The sequence below is a fragment of the Rattus norvegicus genome, chromosome 18 (assembly GCF_021556685.1).
Source record: "Rattus norvegicus strain SHRSP/BbbUtx chromosome 18, alternate assembly SHRSP_T2T, whole genome shotgun sequence".
In the NCBI taxonomy this organism is placed as follows: domain Eukaryota; kingdom Metazoa; phylum Chordata; class Mammalia; order Rodentia; family Muridae; genus Rattus; species Rattus norvegicus.
In genome coordinates this window covers 3402401-3424186 of record NC_141551.1, presented here as the reverse complement: position 1 = coordinate 3424186, position 21786 = coordinate 3402401, and the positions used below count along the sequence as shown (strand labels likewise).

The 21786-nt window shown below is 48.4% G+C and overlaps 2 protein-coding genes across 4 annotated transcripts in view; one reads left to right on the top strand and one right to left on the bottom strand.

Moving 5' to 3' along the window:
* The window catches only part of Slc35d4 (solute carrier family 35 member D4), a 144082-nt gene extending 126854 nt beyond the window's left edge, over nucleotides 1-17228 (top strand). Inside the window, exons 15-16 of one of the 2 annotated variants that reach the window (XR_015642457.1) lie at nucleotides 14344-14595; nucleotides 14672-17228. Coding sequence is in view for 1 of the 2 variants with exons in the window: in NM_001432538.1 (NP_001419467.1) it covers nucleotides 14344-14398 (55 nt within the window). In the remaining variant the exon portion in view is untranslated. 2 annotated transcript variants of the gene reach the window in all.
* Nucleotides 1963-21786, bottom strand: part of Cables1 (Cdk5 and Abl enzyme substrate 1) — a 103595-nt gene continuing 83771 nt past the window's right edge. For both annotated transcript variants that reach the window (NM_001415691.1, NM_001107404.2), the window contains 3 exon segments: nucleotides 1963-3144; nucleotides 6261-6468; nucleotides 7817-7923. In NM_001415691.1, the coding sequence (NP_001402620.1) occupies nucleotides 3004-3144; nucleotides 6261-6468; nucleotides 7817-7923 (456 nt within the window). In that variant the 3' untranslated portion in view covers nucleotides 1963-3003.

Below are 21786 nucleotides of genomic sequence, written 5' to 3'. Positions count from 1 at the left end.
GTGCTCCTGGTGTTTGTTTTCTCCTCTTGTCCCCAGCATTGTCCCCACCCGGCAGCATTGTCCTTAAACTGTTCCAGGAAGGTGACTGCAGGCTGCCCTGGCCACAGGGTGCTCCCTGCAAGTCCCCTACTTGGAAAGACTTCTGCCTTCACTAGGGGTGCACATGAGCTCTCCCCTGCCCTCTGACAGGAAGCCTAGGTCCTCCTGAGTTATCAGAGGCCAGGGCCTGCAGGGCACAGAGCTTAGCATGGGAACAGGAAGGAAGAACAAGGAAGGGAAGAACCCTCAATCCTGTCTTGTTCCTAGGTCACTGAAATGGGACATGTGACAAGGACTGATTTGTGTGAAGTGACCCACTCCAAATGGAGTCTGCTGGTTGATGACAAAATTCCTCTTGTTGAGGAATTTTTGATTGCCGAGGAAAACAAACCATATTTTCATTTGACATAGATTTCCTGAGTTAGCAAAAGGAAGTGACTTGAATGTATGCTGTCTGGGGCTTCCTGAACAGGTACAGAGAGGCGAGGGAACTGGCCCAGTCAAAGTTTTTTTCTGTTTGGTTCTCTGCACTCCTTAACACACAGGGCTAACTGAGGCAGAGATGTCCATCCAGGCCTGCAGGCCAGACTGGGAACCTCTCTGTTGACCCAAGGATAGAGCTTTTCTAGAGACTGCCCTAGAGAAAGAAAGTGCAGGGCGGTCCTCAGAGAAAGAGGGCTTTGGATCTCCTCGTGATAAAGGCCAAAGAGCAAAGCCATAGAAACTTCTAGAACTGGCCTTCGTGACTTTGTGACTTTCTCACAGCACAGGTTCAGGTCTCCCCTGGACTCCTTGCCAGAACCCAAGGCTGGGGAAGTGTCTAGAGTCTGCGATGCACATCCCTGATGCCCCTCATCTTCGTTGGCCTCCAGAAAGCTGGAGCTGTGAACATGGCAAGAAGACTCCTTGTTGCAATGTTCTCACTCTCATGAAGGCACCACCCCCAACAAATTAAGACTCCCAACTCCACACACTTGTAACGATAGCACTTAAGTTAAAAGGAAAAAGACTAGTAATGTCTTAATCCATCTACAGTCACTCAAACCCATCGTCCCAAGTCCAAGAAGATCAATCTGGTTTCAAGACACAGGGAAGCATTGGTCCCCCAAATCCCAGCTTAGTGTCTGGGAACTGCCTGGGCCATTCCTACCTACAGGAGCCTTGTTTATAGGGTAGTTCTGTCTTCTGCAGGTTCTGAGAGAGGGGCTGAGAGCCCAGAGCCTCGTTGTGATGTACATGGTGACAAGATGCCAGCAAAAGATGGCCGGGAGCATTTTGAAGAGGAGGAAAGAGAGTTGGAGTCTTTGTGTTTCCCAATTTGCTTTGTAAACAGGATGTATTCCTTAGATATTAGCTGACTGAACTTTTGAGTTTCCAAAAAAGACCAGGTGCTATCATATCCTACCCAACTGATACCTGGACAAGGGAATTTGATAGCAAAATATTTAGGCTGAATTCAGCTAACCACACGGTTGAAAAGCCTGCAAGGCTCACGTTTTTACAGCAGCTGCAACTGAGCGTCCCACCTTGCAGGAGCCGGGAGTGGTGGTGTACACTTGCAGGCCTGGCTGCTGGGAAGCTGAGGCAGGAAGAGGACTTGAGACCAGACTGGTCAGTCAACACAGTCAAGACTAGGCCTAATGAGCAGTTTGTTTGTTGGGTAGTGCCACAGTCCTACTGGGGAGGCTGAGGCAGAGGATTCGAGTTTGAAGCCAGCCTGGGTTACATAGTGAGAGCCATCTTGAAGGGCTGAGATCTCACTGTGGACACCTGCTTCCTCCCCTCTTCTTTCTCCAGGAAATTCCAGGAGAATTCTACAGGGTCTGCCTGCAGCCTTTGCTGCTACTGTGATCTGAGTTGGGATGGAGGCAGGGAAGCTGAGTGTACAAGCCACTGAGACTCACGCTCACACACACATTGGTGTATATGTAAACAACAAAATATTTTAATTTTCCATGACCACAGGCTCTCGTCAGGAAGGGCACACCTGAATGACCGCCTGGTGACAGCATGGCCAATGCTTCAGGACAAGTCACAATTTTGTACTAACGATCAGTTCAACCACAGCTTGAAATGTAGTTTGTCCCAGCTGCAAAAACCACAAGACACCGATCATGCGTCTTACCCCCAGTACAGACTTTTATAAAACACACATGTAATTAGCACAATAAACGCGCTCATTATGCACTCTAACATAGAGCACAGGAATACACGCTATGGAGTGCAGCCCTCGTGTCTCCACAGGCAAGAGCTAGAGGGTTAAACTGCGGCCGTGATGGGACAGCAGGAGTTCGGAGCGCACCACTCTGCAAGTGACTTACCCTACCTACACTGAGAACTGTCACCCTATCCAATGGGTGGCAGGTACGGTTTCATGAACAGTGTTATCTCCTAAGAGCAGAGATGTCAATCTGGATTTGAGTCGTTGTTACCTAGAAGGCATTACAAGTCAGCTCCATAGAAGGTGGGGGGATTGGCTTTGAGGTTGAGTGTCACAGTGCCCCTTGGACACTTGCACACCCATACCCCTGTGCCCCAGGGAAGTGCACTTCCGATGGTAGATATAAAAATAGGTTGGCACGCTCTTGACACAGGGTGAGGGAACATGAAGCAGTGTCCCCGAATCCGTTCCCTCCTCTGTCCCAGCACACCATGCTACAAGTTCAGGACCGGTCCCGTAGGAAAGGCTCTGAGGCAGCGTCAAGCTTCACATGTGCCTGAGAGGAAGAGCTGGGCACAGCTGAGCTCTGTCTGCGGAGCTGGGAGGGCCTCCATCATCCCCAGCTCATGCCTCCTCATCAAGCCTGAGCTCTCCCTAGTCTCTCCAGGAACTTAGGCTTCTCTGTGAGAGCGGAGCTGCAAGGAGACTGAGCTCAGTGGTGGCCGCTTCGCCTCTCCCCTGTCTGGTAGTAAGTGAGGCTCCACTGCACTGAGGAAGCAGTCTCAGCCCTCCTGGGGCCGGTGCTAGGAGCTCTGGATCAGGCGTCTATAGTGAGGCATGACTTCGTGCTCTGGCAGGTGAAGTGCAAACTCCAAGGCCACTAACACTGGGAATTCAAAGGCGATCAGTTCTCGTCGGTTCAGCCGGAACTTCTCTTCCAGTTTCTGCAAAGCCAAGAGAGCCATTTTAGTTTTGCACATAAAAACAGGTTTGTTTTTTTTTCCAAGTGCAATTTTTCTATCAAGTGAGTCCTTATCACTGATGCATCTGCGCTCTGTTGCTGCAAGGGAGTTCTAGAGACTGGGTGACTTTAAAAAGAACAGAGGTTCTGGGGGGCTGGAAGTCCAGAGTCAGGCGGCTGCATCTAGTAAAGGCTGTGTGCTGATCCATCTCAGGGTAAAACCAGGACAGGCTAAGTCCATGCTGTGCAGAAAGCAGGACGGACAGCCTCGCAGCTGGACTCCTCCTCCCACCCTTGTAGCTACTTTAGTTTCAAGAGACATCAACTCCCCAAGAAAGGCATGAGTGTGGCCCAATCCCAAAACCACTGCAATAAAAACTAATTTCAATGTGAGTTTCAGGTATGAGAAAGAGATGCCCAACCACCTATCTACCCATTCCCAGCAGAGAAGGAGGGGTTAGTCCAGGCAGTGCTTCCCGCCTTAGCCTGGCGATGTGGATAGCACACCTTCCCCAAGGGTCAGAGGTCTATCTGGGCATCCGTGACAACGCCATTCACTCCTCGAAGAGTTCAGAGTTCTCAAAGAGAGTTTCTGCCCATTTTATAGGTGGCAACAACTTGAGAGATCAAGATCCCTCTTTTACAGTCACAGGATGGGAAAACTGATGCACTGAGAAGCAACCTAACTAGAATTCCCAACCCCCACCCCGTTTTTTGAGAAAAGGTTTCTCTGTGTAGCCCTGGTTCTCGTGGAACTCACTCTGTAAACCAGGCTGGCTCAAACTCAGAGATCCACGTTCCTCTGCCTCCTGAGTGCTGGGATTAAAGGTGGGTACCACCACCACCACCTGACTCTAGCTGGATTCTGTTATAACTGAGTCAGGCTTCGAGGTCAGATCACATTGGCCAGCAAATACCCCAGGCAATCTGCATGGCACAAGAGGATTGGTGATGATCCCAAGTCCCCATAAGGCTGTCCCACATCTAAACAGCTGAGTGACCAATGGCTTCTCAGTAATACAGGCTTCCGGGATTAGATACAGAAACTGTGGGGGGACAGGGAGTCTCCCCATTCCTAGATCACCCAGTCTTGGCTTAAGCTCAGCGTTTGACTAATGAAATGTCTCACTAACAGTGGTAACCCACAGCACTGAGGTTAAACTGGGAGGGATATCGGGGTAGGATGCTGCTCTCGACTGACTGTTGAATTCTTCGTTGATGCTGTCAGCCTATGCTGTGTGGAACAACACTGAACGGTGTTAAATATGTACAGTGTAAAAATGGTAAGAACTGTGTTAGTGTTACTTCTGAAAATGCATTAGTTCCGCATGTATGTGCAGACGTGTACATTTTCCCCAAGTAGATCCCTGAAACCACAGTATCAGATCCTGTAGATCTTTAATAAAATAGTATATCTATGGTGAAATTTAACGTACAAAGTGTGCACACTAAGACCAACAACAACTAAAACAAATGTAGTGAGAGTTTCACAGATGATGTGTTTTCTCATTTGCTTATTCTGTGCTTGGCCCTGTGATGCCTACAGGATGAGCTGGAGTGAGACGAAGGTGTCATGCTATAGGACATTACTCAGACATAAGCCCTGTGATGCTTGGGCAGTCAGGCAATCTCACAAATGAGGTGACTAGTAGGTGCTGGTGTACACAAGGGGGCTACCCGGGACACAGGGCCCACTTTTTGCTGAGGTCGGACAGGGTAAGCTTATATCACCGTGCTTTGTGCACAACCTAAAATGTACAGATTGCTTATCGGGGGCCTTTTCTCTGCTGTACTTGGGGCTGTGACTGACAAGCCAGGGAAGAAATGGGACAACTGCACAAGTCTACAGATCCTTAGCTCGGGTTTGGCATCCAATGAGCATTTCCGTGTTCAGTGGGGCAGTCAGATGTACGGGACATCGTACCAACTGTCCTGTGCTCTTGGCTGTCCTGCCTTCCCCAGGTCTACCCCACTCACCTGTGAGAATGCTTTTAAAACACAAGCTAATCAATCTGGAGCTCCCCTCTCACACCTGCTCCTTCCTTCCCTCTAATGTGGCCACTCTCCGGTTGCAGGTAGTCCAGTGCTGACTGGCATTCTTCAAACTGGCCACCCCTAACTGCACACCTACCTGGTGAGCACCCCTTTCTGGAAACAGCCATGAAGGCTCTTGCCTACAACCCCTCCCCGCTCCTTCCACCCCCATGGGGCTCTGACTATATGTACTGAATGTGTGTTCCCTCACAAATTAATGCGGCTGGCTCTGGCCCCAGTGATGTACTGTAAGGCTGGGATGAGTTGGGTGGTCTTGATAAGCTTAGTGACAAAAGAGAGACCAGATTCAGGGAAAAAAAAAAAAGCCAGGAAGTAGACAAGCCGGTGACCTTGAACAACTATGGGAAGTCACCTTCTAGTCACCAGCCACCTGTCCATAGGGTGCTATAAAAGACATGGTAAGATCATTTCCGATCAGGAACCCACTGCTGTGCTGTAATCCTTCACTCTGTTTAATCTGAAACAAGGTCTTACTAGGTTGCCCTGGCTGTCTTTGAACTTCAATCTCCTGCCTTTGCCTCCCAAGCAGCTGGGTTATGGGCCTATACCACAAAGTCTGCCTACACATTCTGTGTTAAGACAGGCACTCGTAAATCCAACCTAGGTGATTAGGGTTTCCTTGCTTTAGCAGGGCTTGCCTTTTTTTTTTTTTTTTTTTTTTTTGGTTCTTTTTTTTTGGAGCTGGGGACCGAACCCAGGGCCTTGCGCTTGCTAGGCAAGCACTCTACCACTGAGCTAAATCCCCAACCCCAGGGCTTGCCTTTTTAAGACACTCAACACCACCCCATTGAACCAGCCTGTCTGTTCTGCAGTAACACTGCTCCAAAGATGTCCTGTGGTTACCATGACTTCTCTGGCTGTGAATTCATCCCTCATGCTACCCAAGGAAGGTTTTTAGGTCATGACCCATGCTGGCCTTTTAGTCTTATCTAGGTAGATCATCAATTTCTCCTACAAACAATTTCACAGCCCTTATCTCTATTGACCATTAAGGTCCTCTGCCTGCCGGGGACCCTCCCCACAGCCAAGACACAGCTCACTTACATCGATTAGATGCTTGACTTCATGCTTTTTGAGGTCACTTCCGACCTTGGCTGCTAGCAGCACACAGGCTCCCGCACAGAGTTTCCGGTTCTGCTTGTTCAGCTTTCCCCTGAGGGCCAGCTTCTCAAAGTAGACAAAGGCCATAGCCACCGTGGGCTCCTCAAAACCACAGTCCTCCTGGGCGAGCTTCCGCATCTCTCTCTTCAGGCTAGGGAAAGACAGGAAGCAGGAGTCCTGAGACAGCTCAGGGGACCCACAAGAACACTGTGACAGCATCTGGAAAACATTTTCTCTATTTTACTCCCACAAGGGATATGGGCCAAGATTAGTCCACAGTAGATGTGGGAGCGAACCATGTAGCTGGGGCTCTGACAGAGACACAGCATGGTCCAGATCCCCACTTCCAGGGATGATTGGCAGACGGCTCCAAATATAGGACACGAAAGGACACTGCTGGACATAGTTTATGGCTGAGTCCCTAGCAAAATTGGGAGAGGGGGTTCCTCAAAGTCAAAGAGGAGATCCACACTTAAGTACCTCAGTAAGGCTGGTGTGCTTACTGATTATCACGCTTGTGAAGTTAGGTGGGAAAAGGGCTGGGCCTGAGCAAGCCCATTGGTGTCCCTGGGGAAGCCTAGGTAACATGGATGGACACAGCATGTGCTCAATGTTTTTATTCTTTGGTTTGGAACATGCCAGAATCAAACTATGTTAGGATACACCGCAGGGTAAAACCTGCACATACCGGGATTCTCAGTGGTGCATAACACACCCTGGCCATGTTGGATACATTGTGTGGGCACTGTAATACGAGTCTTCTCTAGCTTGGCAGGGCGAGTGGCTGGCAGATGTGGGTCACCACAAACCCATCCAATCATCTGTCTGGGAAATCTGGGCCTGCTTCTCTGTTTTGGCTGTTTTGGTGGCTGTTCAAAGATAGGGCCTTGAAGTCATGTCTGGGTGGGTGGAGTTTCTCATGCCTTAAGGTGCCCATTCTATGCACTTCTGTTTTGCCTGCATCTCGGAACGCCAGGACCCGAATGCTGCCCATTCTGGCTGGATTATTTTTTTTTAGACATGACTCATGTATCCTAAGCTGACCTCAGATTTCTGCCTCTGTCTCCCAAGTGCTGAGTTCACAGGACTGTATAACCATGCCAGCGTTGTTTGGTGATGGAACTTGACCCAGTGCTCCGTGCGGGAAAAGCCAGCCCTCCATCAACTGAGCTCCATACGCAGATCCATCCTCTGTCATTTTTATAACCTCTGTTTTACTGAGCTGGGGAAGCTGCAGGCAGACAGCATTTTCTCACTGAATGAACATCGCCCCAAGAGCTGTGTCAACCAGGGGGTCAGCTTGGCCCAATGCCTGATGCCCCAGGCTCTCCCGCGCCATCCAGACACGAGTCAGACAGCAGCGGAAGAGTGTCTAGTGAGCGTGACTGTATTTCCTTTCCTGGGGAACAAGAAGAACTGTAATACACTGAGCTCAGTGTAATACACTGTGTGCTGGAGGGCCCTGGAGAGAAGGCCAGGGTCACAGGCAGCTTCCATACCTCCTGATTTTGCTGAGTGTTAACTTAATGTGAGGAAACTTCTCCTTGAAGGTTTCATTCATGTCCTTCTTGAGATCTGAGGGCTTCACATAGTCAATCACTGTGGTCTATAACAGAGAAGGCAACCACAGGTCAGAGGTACTAACAATGTACAAGCTAAATCCAATTTGCAGCAGGAGGCAGAAGCCAGAATCACTCGAAGCAGCCAGTAGCAGACCATCAGGCGAGTGCCTGGGCCAAAGCCTATGGTCCACAGTAGGAAGGATTCAGAGGCATGGGACTGGGATTTGGAGTTCTGGATTTAAATCCTCAGAAGCCCACTCAGGAGCCTAGCTTTGGGAGACTCCGGCATCTCAGGTCCTACCTCCCAACTGTGCAAGTTCCTTGCACATCATAGATACTCAACAAATTCTAGCTAGTGTTTAAATAGTTTTTGCAAGATGTGACAAAATATGTATAAGCCTTACCGTTTTAGGACTCCATTTAGTGTCGTTATGCAGATTCACAGTGTTATGTAACCATACCCGAGGAACGTCTGTCTCCCTGTCCTCTCTCCAGTCCTGGCAACCACCATCTTTTCATTTATTTTCGAGTCAGGGCTCTTAGGTCGTCAAGATTGGCCTTGAACTCAGATTTCTTACTACTGGGATTACAGATGTTAAGTGCCACACCCAGATACCCTTTGAACATGTATATATATATATATATATATATATATGTACACGTGTACATGATTGCTTTTACCATGTTGCATGTGTGTACGGGGTGGAGTGGGAGGGTGAGGAGTTGATTCTCTCTCCCTACCATGTGAGTTGTTGTCAAGCGGTGGCAAGCGTCCTGTGACTTCGCCATCTCCCCAGCCTAACTGCCTCACGTAAGTACACAACGCGCTTGCTTCTCCAGGACAGGGAGCTGACGCTTCCAGGTTCAGCGGCACTGGAGCCTGCATATGAACTTCCCCTCAGAGGCAGAGTAACATCCCTTATATGTACGTAATGGTGACTATTTTAACAGTCCCTTGTTTAAATCCTCCCTGTCCCTAAAGACAGGTTCCTCTGAGCTCCCTGAGAGTGTTCTGGTTTCCCTGCTCAGTGCTCTGCACATGTAACACCGCATTTGTATTTTTGCTGGGTCACACATTTAGCCTCAGCCCATCCCAAAAGTGCACATGTTAAGGGTCTCTTTTGGCTGACAACAGAGGTCACCTTTGGCAGGTGACTGGCTTTCCACACGAAGGGGCTGCTACCTCTTGTGACATGGAGTCCCAGGGATGGCCCACTGCCAGCAAAACCCATCTAACATTTTCCCAGTGACCCTGGCTAACACTGGTTGAGTTTCTCTGAGCATTTGGTTTGACGTCTTTCTCGATGACTTTTCAGATTGGGTGATGCTGAGAATTGAACCCAAGGCTTTGGGTGTGCCTGGCAAGTGCTCTGCCACTGGGCTACACCCCAGCTTAGGATACTTAGAATAGGCATACGAACTGCATTTGGTGGCAGCTACAAGCCACGGATAACCCAGTTCAAAGGGACTCTAATGGCTTTTTCTTTTTCTGGAGCATAAACACTAACTGTAGCGATACTGACTCAATTCTGTTAAACCAGCTCACAATTTCATGACATCTGGGTAGATGAGAGATGAGCTGAGTAATTCCAAGCCAGGATATCCGATGCCAATGAGCATCTGAACATTCCAACAGGCCCAGATCCTTTCCTGCAGTAGTAACCTCACAGCTGGCTGGATGTGGGAGATATGAAAGGACACCTAACACTTCTCTTGAAGTGAAGAAACTGAGGCCTAGTGTGGTGGAGAAGCTTGTCCCATTCTCGACAAGTACAGACAGAACAGAGGGAGAGCCTGGCCTCCCACCCTGGCATTTTCAGCTCCCCTAATGCACTATCTTCTAGGCAGCTCTTCCCTAACCAGACGATGAAGATAGCTCCCTGCTTGTGAGGCTATCACAAAGATGTATGGATCTAAACAGAGACAAAGCAGCGGTCAACTTCAACAAGTCAAAGTCAAAGCAGAAACACTCAAACCCTGGCCTAGCAGCCAAGACTTGTGCATCAGGTTATCCTTGACAACTAACATTCGCTTCCAGCTAACTATATGAGGCTGTGTCTCGTGGCTCACTCAGCTAAGTTCCCTATGACTAACCTTCCATAAACATTCTACTTCCATCTGGGAAGCCTTACTCCATCATAAAGGCCAGGAAACTAGCGGTTATGTTTCCTGACTCCCTTGCAGCTAGGGTGACAAATACATTTCTGCCTAGGAAACTAGCGGTTAAGTTTCCTGACTCCCTTGCAGCTAGGGTGACAAATACAATTCTGGCTCTTCCTGTTGGATGCTGTGGTACAAAGAGAGTGACCCTGGAGAAGAGGAGAAATGACTTGTCATTTCTGCTACCTAGAAGTTGTAGCTCACTAGCTCTGGATGTTTATTTTGTAGGTGCAGGACTTAGCAACAGCAACATGGCCTACAACCAGCAGTAGAGGTAGCAGATTCCCAACTATGGTAGTTACCTGGGTATTGGAGCTAGCCTGGGTGCTGGTCAGAAGCTAGAGTCCTAATCCCCTAGGTAGGACTCCCTTAGGTGGGTTGGAGATCACTCTTACTCTGTTAGTGTTACCTGTTAAACCTACCTCGTAATACCGCACATCACCTGGCTTTGAAAGTGTGAGGGGTTGGGTGCACATGCACATGTGTGTGCATGTGTGTACAAGCGCATGTCAGAGGACAACCTCAAGTGTCATCCTTAGGAACTTGGTCTGCCTCTTTGAGACAGGATCCCTCACTGACCTGGAGCTCACTAGGCCAACGAGACCAGGAGGAGCTTCAGGGATCTTTCCTGTCTCTCTACCGCTTCAGATCTGCAGTCACACATGTGCGTCCATGCCCAACCCTTTTCACATAGGTACTGAGGGCTGAACTCAGGTCTTCGGGCTTGCAGGACAAGCACTTTACCAACAGAACCACAGCCCCCACCAGGAGTGGGTGCTGAACTTTGCAGTGTACTGCAGTGGCCCCACCCACCCCATGCACTTGGGTCCTTTCCTGGTAGTGAGAGGAAGTCTGGGCAGCTGAGTGTTAATGTGAGACCCTCAGCCCAGGCCGTGGCAGATGTTCCAACTACCTGGATGGCAAAACTCTCCAGTTCACAGGGATGCCACCTGCAGGCACAAGTGACATTCAGGACCATTCCTGACCTACTGTGTGTTTGCTCTAGCCGCAGTCCGTGTCCCTGTTCTGGTAGTGAACTGGGCTTGGCCCAATCTGGCATCTGGCTTGCTTATCTACTTGAGCTTCACCTGTCCCCCGAGTATCACTATGTAGCCCAGGCTGGCCCTAAGCTTACAATCCTCCTGTCCTGGCCTCCAGTGCTACATTCTGGGCAGTCCCGCCACGCTGCCCACCTTGAGTCTTTCCTAAATTAGGTAATGCATTTTGAGGCGTGTGTAGGCTCCTCTGTAAAATGCTCTTTCTGCTAAAGCCCAGAAATAGACGCTGCTGAAACAAGAAGCCCCTGCTCCACTTTCAGGGAGGCAGCAGTTACCGCATCCCATCTGATTGGCAGCCTCTCTTCCCAGCCCCAGCATCTCACTGCCAAGTGGTCGGCAGTGCTCCAGAGTGAGAGGCAGAGGAAGCCCGGAAAAAGATGCTCCTTTCAGGAAGAATGGGATGGGCACAGGCCGGGTGGGACCAGTATCTGGGAGGGTGTCTGCTTTAGGGACTGTAAAGGTATCCGTGAACTTGGGACAGATGTAGGCGGTGACAATCCACATCACTGAGGCAAGGGCCCCAGTCGCTCTAGCCTGTCTCCCTCAGTCTAGTTGGGGTTAGACAGGCTATATTTGGGGACAGTGAAATACCTCCAGGACATGATAGGGAGAGGACGGTGGTAAGTCCTGCTGTGTGGAGCTGGCTGGCTGGGAACAGGAAGTGGCTGTTCTGGTTTCCTGGTCTGCTGTAACAATCTGGAGAGTGTTAACAACTGCAGGCTGTCCTAGCGACTTAGCTGGAAGCCGAAGATTTGGGAATCAGCAGGTTGGCAGGCTGTCCTTGTGGAAATAAAATGCTGTGTTGCTCTGTCTCTACAAATTTCCTTGCCCCCCAAGCGTCTGGTCCCCACGACAGAGGGATGCTTCCTACAACCCTTGCAGTCTTCTCTGTCCCTTCTACAGATACACAATCACGTGAGACTGGGTCTCCACCTTCCCCTCACTTCATCTCATTCACATCTACAGAGAGCCCATTGCAGATCAGACACACAGCCTAAGGTCATGGGCTGAGGCATCTCCTAGGGGATCCAGTCCTGACCACAGTAGTGGCGTGTACCTAATGGTGCTGCTGTGTGGCACACACAGGACGCCTGACTTGCAGAGCCTTTCCTGTGTTCTGCCCACTCTGCTGCCTGGGGATCTTCTAGGATGTGGAAGGGCCACCCTCTGCTTTAGGAGGTGTCAGAGGGATGACGCCTTCACTGCTTCTGAGCTACAGGTCCCCCTGCTGACTACTAAGGTGTGACTAAGCCCTGACAACTTGACATTATCTTCCCTTGAGGGAGCTGTATGGTAACCCCTGGTGCCTGGCCATCCCAGCTGCCCAAGAGACTGTCCTTGCAGCGATGGCAGTAAAGCCAGAGTACCGGGAGACTCCGTAGCAGGCGTGGAATTCCTAGCCCCTGCCAGCTTCCCTTTCTGACTTGGGGGTTTAAGCTCACCTGCCAGTCTGACACACTAGGGTTAAAACCTTGCAGTGCTGGGATCTGCAGGTGTGCTACTATAAATCAAAGTGCTAATGAAGCAAGGTGTAGCCCCTTCCTAATTCCAGGCCACAGGATTAGCCTGATTAAAGGTACCTCTTGACCTGCAGCTGTGTCTGGCAGCAGAGCTGGGCTGCAGCGCTTGCATTTCTGATCAAGCATCCAAAGGAAGGCCACTGCCTGCGCCTGTTCGCAGCTTTCTGGCTGTGAGTAACCAGCTGTGTAAAAGGGAAGCCAGGAGGGTCAGCCGAGAGGGGGAACCCAGCCAAAAGACTATGTCCAGAGCAATGAGACCCACAAAGGAGCCTGGTCACACCCACCTCACCAGGGAGAGGGAGGAGAGAGGGGGAAAGGGGAGTGAGGGGAGGGGGAGGGACAGAGGCAGAGAGAGCACTGGAAAGGACCCTGAAAAGAGGAAAAAACCCACAGCTTGGTTTTCATGTAAGTACCTACTGCATCTGTTGTGGACACTGGGACACACTGCTTTTTGGAATTATTCCACTCATTTTTAGAATTATTGACTCATGAAGGAGGGGTCTCCAAGGAGTTGACCTTGGGCTTCATCTAGCTCACAGTGATGCTGTGAAGAGAAGGCCCCTCAGAGTGCAGTGGAAGAGGGAAGGGAGCCATTTGCCTCAGCAAAGATCCTGGGGAACTGGCTGTGTAGAGCTCCCAGGCTCTGGTGGAGCGCTGGCCTCTCTCCTCTGAGCATCTGCACATGCAGCTCTGGACATGGGCACGTAGGCTGCCTAATCTACCTGCCCGCTCTGACACTGTCTCTCGGGGTCAGAAATCACCCCTATCCAGGGTGGGAAGATCCCAAGGAAGGGAGACTGCCTCAGTTTCCCCACCACACCTTAAAGGGAAGAAGTAGTACCAGTGATCTAGGCAGCTCCTTCCAGCCCTGCAAACCTCAGCGCTCAGTTCTGCTTTGACTGTGACAGCCTAATAGCCATCAGCATTCCCAGTTCAGTGGGGCAGCAGGAGGCAGGTGCTCTGCTTGTTCAGCTGATTAAGCAGGTGATGGCTAGAGACGCAATCCCTCTAACCAGCTGCAGATGGGCATCTCAGCCGGCCCATGCATTTAGTCCTCTTTCTGAAGACAAGAGTGAATGTAAGAAAACTCTGGGCAGGGGCTTGTGGCCTAAGCAGCTTGGGGTGCATTTGGTGCCGTTTTACCCCCAGAGCACAGTGGTGCTGGTGCGTAGTTACCGCTGTCATATGGGGTTGATCATACTGTGGTGTCACCATGCCTTGTGACAGGGGGCACACGCACTGTCAGTCAGTTGATGGGCTGCAGACGCTTCATCTCTTGGGCATTCTGCAGTCAGGTGAGCACCTAAGCCACCGATATAAATAATGCTTAATGAAAACAAGCATTTATAATAAAACTTTTATCTCTGGAAGCAGGAGCAGTGTCCAGCCACCAAACAGGCTGAATGAATCTTTTTGTTGAGTTCCCTAGTTGCCATTGCAAAGCATTTCACAGTGTCCCAGAACACCGAATTCTAAGATACAAGGGTGATGCGGGGACCTCAGGACTCAGGTTCTGCTGTTAGGTAAATGGGGGAAGAGGTGTTCTGCTGAGATGTGGGTATCTATGGACATCATTAAGACTGTCTGTCAGCTTTCCTTCTCATGGCAGAGCAGGACGAGAAAAAAAAGAGGACTTATAGTCAGTCCATTTGCACAGGGTTCACTGTGTAGACTTTACTATGGCTCCCCCTTACATTCGATTCTTACTTGCTTTCCACACCCACAGGAGGAGAGGAGAAAGCAAGGTAGCAATGAAAACCACAGCAAGCTCCAGGTACTAATGATAAGATCAACACTCCAGAGGAACCGAATTATACAGAAGGCCTCCTGTCCTCTGCGGCTGCACATTAGCTAACACCGGACAAGAATGTGCATGTAGCCAGGCAGCCTTCACGGTCTGTGGTCTGTGGTCACCTCCATTGACGGCTTTCCTGGTCTATGATTGCCTTCTATGACGGCTTTGCCAGCTAAACCACAGGTGAGGCTACCCTGTGGTCTTCATACCTGCCCCAGAGGCTTCAAGTTAACGTCTGACTTTTGCATTTTCCTGACAGATGACCGTGGGAGTAACCTGCTGGGTCAACACTTAAAACTACAAATGGAAGAAGAGTGCAAGGCCACCTCACACCAAGTCACTTCCCCTGTGGCACCTCCCACAGGGCTGGCTGCCATCACTTACAGCAAGGACAGTGAGCACAGATCCATCTACGGCTTGGATGGGTGATGCTGAGTGACCCATCCCAGGTGCTTATGCAAGGACAAAAGACACAAATGCCCACAGTGAGTCATGTGCAGAACACTGACAGCAGCGGTTTTCATGATAGCCTTACATCAGAGACAACCAGAGTGGCCATCAACAGGAGAATGGATAAACTGTGTTTCCAACACTGCTCAGCAAATAAACAGAAGTCTACGGGTGAATCTCACTAATACCAAGTTGTGTGAAAGACGGACCAAACAAAGGATACAGCCTATGAGTCCATGTATACAAACCTCCAGGACAGGAACACATACAGTTCCGAAATCAGAATAGTGGTAGTCTTACCAAAGAAATTAGAAATTCGACGGATGCCTCACCTGTCAATTAAAAAAACCTATGGCCTATAGGAAAAGGTAGAATAGAAGGTGGGATATCTAGGAAGCAGAAAGGATTCTGGGACAGAGTCACGCATGGGAGATTGACCAGAAAGATGTGACTAGAATTAATTTAATCTAGACTAGATTAGACTAGAATTAGCACTGTTGAATCCTCCGGGAACTAGAAAAAGAGACTACACCTGTATTGGGATCAAAGGACAGTAACAGAATTCATGAGACTGCACATTTAAAATGGCTGTAATGGAGCCTGAAATTCATAGCACACCGTAACACTGGACAACAGTCGCCAAGTCTCAGACATGGCTCCTCCACCGACATGCTCCATCCTGGCCTTAGGAGACAAAGCTAAGGCAACAGGATCCACAGGCCAAATAGTCCCTAGAACCTGCTCCCATGAGCCAGCAAGTGCCAGGGGTCAGCAGAGAACAGAGCCCAGCCTCCCAGACTTGGCACTATCCAGTGGGATGGGTGTCAGGGTGAGCAGAGCTTCCCAGTCCTCTCTGTGTGCCTGAGGCTTCTAGTGAGGGCTTCTGGGCTTTGGCCTGTTGCTAGGCATTGTCATTTTAAACCCTGGCCCTAGCTGCCTCAGGGAGGAGAGCTCCTCCTGTAAACCAAGTGATGCTATGAAACCTTGCTCCTTAACTTTAAACTATTGGTTGAATAAAGGTGCCTGCAGCCTGTAGCTGGGCTGAGGGGAAGTAGGCAGTGTTTCCGTTCTAATGCTTGGGATCTGAGGTAGAGACCACCAGAAGGAGAAAAGAGAGAGGTGAAGAGAAAACACATCATGGGGTAAGTGAATCATGAGAACATGGCCATGAGGGTTGGCCAGTTGGAGTAGGGGGTGCCCAGGCAGAGCATGGCAATGATATCCTGGGTTATTGAGAGGGAAGCAGACAAAGTAGCACAGAGGCTGATATCTGCCCAGCTCTGGTGCTTTTAAGGATAATTATAAATAAAAAGGTTTTAAGTTTTATTTGGGGACTGAGTGATCAAAGGTAGGGGAGAAACTCCCAATTAATTTTTATCACAACATTTTGGCACCCAACATGGGGCACTATTTATAGAAGTTTGGTTCCCATACCCAAATCATGCCGGGAGAGAGCTGGTCTCCCAGGAGTGCAGACCTGAGAACACAAGTAAGACTACCACTTCTGCTCTGAGAGGCCCACCTGAAGCCCTCAGGACACAAGAACTGAGGAGTAGTCTGGGACAGGTTCCTTCCAGTTTCCATCTGCACCCAGAGCTGACCCTGTGCCACAGCTCTCCATACTCAAATTCCTCCCAGAGAGAGCTGGTCTCCCAGGAGTGCTGACACACAGGCTCACAGGAGGGACAAGCCACAGTCAGAGACAGCAAGACCAGCTAACACCAGAGATAACCAGATGGCAAGAGGCAAGAGAAAGAACATAAGCAACAGAAACCAAGGCTACCTGGCATCATCAGAACCCAGTGCTCCCACCACAGCAAGTCCTGGATCCTCCAACACACTGGAAAAGCAAGATTCTGATTTAAAAAAATCACATCTCATGATTACGATAGAGATCTTTAAAAAGGACATACATGACTCCTTTTAAGAAATACAGGACAACACAGGTAAACAGGTAAAAACCCTTAAAGAAGAAACACAAAAATCCCTTAAAGAATTACAGGAAAACACAACCAAACAGGTGAAAGAATTGACAAAACCATCCAGGATCTAAAAATGGAAATAGAAACAATAAAGACATCATGAAGGGAGACAACCTTGGAGATAGAAAACCTAGGAAAGAGATCAGGAGTCATAGATACAAGCATCACCAACAGAATACAAGAGATAGAAGAGAGAATCTCAGGGCATAGAAAACATTGCCAACTGTCAAAGAAAATGCAAAATGCAAAAAGCTCCTAACCCAAAACATCCAGGAAATCCAGAACACAATGAGAAGATCAAACCTAAGGATAATACATATAGAAGAGAGTGGACTCCCAACTTAAAGGGCCAGTAAATATATTTGACAAAATCATAGAAGAAAACTTCCCTAACCTAAAGAAAGAGATGCCCATGAATATACAAGAGGCCTACAGAACTCCAAATAGATCGAACCAGAAAAGAAAATCCTCCCATCACATAATAGTCAAAACACCAAATGCACAAAACAAAGAAAGAATATTAAAAGCAGTAAGGGAGAAAGGTCAAGTGACATATGAAGGCAGACCTATCAGAATCACATCAGACTTCTCACCAGAGACTACGAAAGCCAGAAGATCCCGGGCAAATGTCATCCAGACCCTAAGAGAACACAAATGCCAGCCCAGGCTACTATATTAAACAAAATTCTCAATTACCATAGATGGAGAAACCAAGATATTCCATGACAAAACCAAATTTACACAATATCTTTCCACAAATTCAGCCCTATAAAGGATAATAGGTGGAAAATTCCAACACAAGGAAGGAAACTGCACCATAAAACAAAGCAAGAAATTGGGGTGGGGGATTTAGCTCAGTGGTAGAGCGCTTGCCTAGAAAGCGCAAGGCCCTGGTCCTCAGCTCCGAAAAAAAGAAAAAGAAAAAAAAAAAAAAGAAAGAAAAAAAAAGCAAGAAATTAGCCACACAAACATAATTCCACCTCTAACAACAAAAATAATAGGAAACAACAATCCTTGGTCTCTAATATCACTCAACATCAATGGACTCAATTCCCCAATAAAAAGACATAGACTAGACAAAGACAGAGGTATGTAACATTGGGGGACGGGGAACTAGGGGTAGCAACCAGAAGTCCCAGATGTCAGGAAAGCAAGAGGCTTCTAGGACCCCACGGGGATGACATTAGCTGAAATACCCAACGAAGGTGAGGGAGAACCTGTGAGACCATATCCAGAGGTTAGGCTTGGCCCCTTGTTGAGGGACGGGGCCACCCATCTCCCAAATTTTAACCCAGAATTGCTCCTGTCTAAAGGAAATAGAGGGACAAAGAGTGGAGCAGAGACTGAAGGAAAAGCCATCCAGAAACTGCCCCACCTGGGGGTCCATCCCACATGCAGACACCAAACCTGGACACTATTGCTAACAGGATATAGCTGTCTCCTAAGAGGCTCTGTCAGATCCTGACCAATACAGATGCGGATGCTTGAAGCCAACCATCAGACTGATCACAGGGACCCCAATGGAGGAGTTAGGGGAAGAACTGAAGGAGCTGAAGGGGCCTTATCTGGTATCAGTGGGACAGGAGGCCCTTGGTCCTGTGAAGGCTCGATGCCCCAGTGTAGAGGAATGCTAGGGTGGTGAGCCGGGAGTAGAAGCAGGGTAAGGGGGGGATAAGATAGGGAGTTTTGGGAGGGGAAACTGGGCAAGGGGATAACATTTGAAATGTAAATAAATAAAATTTCCTATTTCAAAAAATAAAGAACAAAAGGAAAAAAAGAAAAAAATTACTATTATGTATTTGGTCACTGATATTTTGGGGAATATATGATAGCCCGTATTTGTATTTTTGGAATAATGTTATTTAAAAATCACCACAAAATATGAAGTACTTATGTGGATTATCTATGTATGAAAAGTTATGTCTAGGGCTGGAGAGATGGCTCAGTGGTTAGGAGCATTGAGGTCCTGAGTCCAATTCCCAGCAACCACATGGTGGCTCACAACCATCTGTAATGATCTTCTGGTGTGTCTGAAGACAGCTACAGTGTACTCACATACATAAAATAAATAAATCTTTAAAACAAGAAGTTATGTCTGTATACTAAATACTACAAGATGTTGCTACAGTAATTAAAGACCCAGTCAATTGGGAGGCACATCTTGTCCATGGATCAGGAGACTTAGATTATTTATATGTTAATTTTCTCCAATCCAATTTAAAGAAAGACTCAGTGCAATCCCAATAAAAATGGCTCTCCTTCAAAGAAGAAAAAAAAAGTTTGATCTTGATTCTTCCTCCTAGTCCTGTGCTCCCAGAAATAAGACTCAGACTCAAAATACATTTACAAATACCTTGTCCATATAGCTAGGCTCTTCTCTGACTAGATCCTAACTTATTTTAAGGGCTGGAGAGATGGCTCAGCGGTTAAGAGCACTGACTGCTCTTCCAGAGGTCCTGAGTTCAAATCCCAGTAACCACATGGTGGCTCACAGCCATCTGTAATGAGATCTGATGCCCTCTTCTGGTGTGTGTCTGAAGTCAGCTACAGTGCACTTATATATAATAAATAAATAAATATTTAGGAAAAAATCTTATTTTAACCCATTTACTCTAATCTGTGTTCTGCCATGTGACTGGCTTCCTGTGCTGTCCCAGAATTCTCTCTGCTTCCTGGATGTCCCACCTTCTATTCTACCCTTTCCTATAGGCCGTAAATTTTTAAATTGACAGGTGAGGCATCCATAGAATACACAAGATATTCTCTCCACAGAAGGCCCTTCTGCAACCTGCTCAAATAACCCCAATTCTTACTGAGTCTCTTGGGAGTCACTGGCCTAGAGTCACGGTCACAGATGCAGGGCTGTCACTCGAGGGTCTCAACCCCACTTTGTGCACATACCCTTGCTTTCCCACATGGGAACCTACCTCTGTCCCTCCCTGTCAACTCCTACCAGGTTTTCAGGATGAATTTATACCCTCATCACAACTGTAGTCCTTTGTCTACTTGCTTGCTGTTGGACTGAGGCCAGTGAGAATGGGGACCGTGACCGGTGAGCTCTCTGACGGATGAGGAAGCAACCGGCCCAGCACACAGTAGGGCAGCTACTGCATTTGCTGAATGAGGAAATTCTAGATTTGCTCCTAGCATACAAAAGTAAAGAGCGCTACACTCGAGTTCCTGCAAGGAACCTCTAGGCTCCTGTGAGTTGGAGAGGCTGGTCTAAAGCTGTCTGTTACACATGTCGACAATCTAAGGATAACACAAAAGAACAGATGGCCTTTTTTTTTTAAATCCAAAGTACCAATGTCCGAGGCCAGGCTAGAAGGGGAGAAGCCTGATGTCCAGGACTAAGAAATGCAGCCACTGAGTAATGGCATTCTGTAAGACATGGGCTCTTGGTGGAAGCACAGTATGAACATATGGAAAATGACCCACTCGGGAACACAGGAAAAAGTGGGCTGCACATACATTCTTACCCGGACAGTCATCCAAGAGTCTGCAGGGGACAAACTGACCAGATGCATGTGAGCGTACACACAATTGTGCCTCAGAACTTCAACACTCAGAATGAAACAACCTAAGTGACAAATGGATCTGGCACCAGCCAGGCTTGTCAGAGGGAGGCCAGTGTTGTCGCCAGACCTAACATCTCCATAGGAACGTCCCTTGCCGTACCCACCATCAGCCATAAGCAACAAACCTTTATATTGTCTCAGACCACTAGATATTATGTTGATTTTCTGGTCAAAGAATGGCTGACTGCTAGGAACACGCCATTTAGAAGCAACCAGGCAAAGTCAGCGAGCTGAGACCTGAGTCAGGAGCTAGAGGTTCACTTCCTGTCAACAGCAAAAGGTCTCACTAGCATTCAGAGCCACAGTTTCCTGCCCAAGTTAGTTAGTAGTGAACATTCATAAAGTGGGACCCACAAGGGAAATACATGTTCTCACGTAAATGACATTTCAGTTGCTCTTTTAACAAGGACACTGGCTTTTGTCACTTACTGAATATTTAAGTTCTGGAATTGTGGAGACCAATGAATCTTGGTTTTGTTTCTTGGATGGACCAGTCATAGAATGGAAAAAAGAAGAAGAAAGAGAAGAAAAGAAGACCATCCAAACACAACAGTCCCCATACACAGCTGTGGCTGGAGGTTAGGTAAAGACAGAAGGCTGAGGACAAGGTCTTAAGTTTGGCTCAGCAGGACTGAGTACAAATGCTGGACATATCCGGCAAAGGCCCCAGTACTTCCTGGCGCGCCTAACTGTAACCCTGACCCTGAGTTGCTCTGCCCTGTGGCACCTGTAGATATGGATGGCCACCGTGAGAGTCCTTGGGCTTCTAAGACAAGCAGACAGAGTGGCCCAGAGGAGGACATGCCTGACAGCCTGTCCTGCTAGCCCCATGGGATGCAGAAGGCACAGAGAGGTGGGCATCTGGGCAGATATTTTCTCTGTGGATGCTGTGTGTCTGAGAGGACAGGTCTGACCAGTTTGCTTCTCTGCACAGGAGGCTCATTCCTGCTCCCCCCACCCCACCCTTGAATTAGGAGATCTATGGAACGATAAGAGCAGGGGAGGTGAACGGCCAGAAAACCTAATCAAAATTATAGAATGGAGACCGACGAAGTGTCCTGTGCAATACATACGGAAGGAAAGCTCTCCCATGTCACACCTGTGTCCTACACATATGTACAGAAGGGAAGCTCTTACATGTCATACTTGTGTCCCATGCAGTACACACAGAAGGGAAGCTCTTACATGTCATACTTATGTCCTACACATATGTACAGAAGGGAAGCACTCGCATGTCACACCTGTGTCCTACACATATGTACAGAAGGGAAGCACTGACATGTCACACCTGTGTCCTACACATATGTACAGAAGGGAAGCACTCACATGTCACACCTGTGTCCTACACATATGTACAGAAGGGA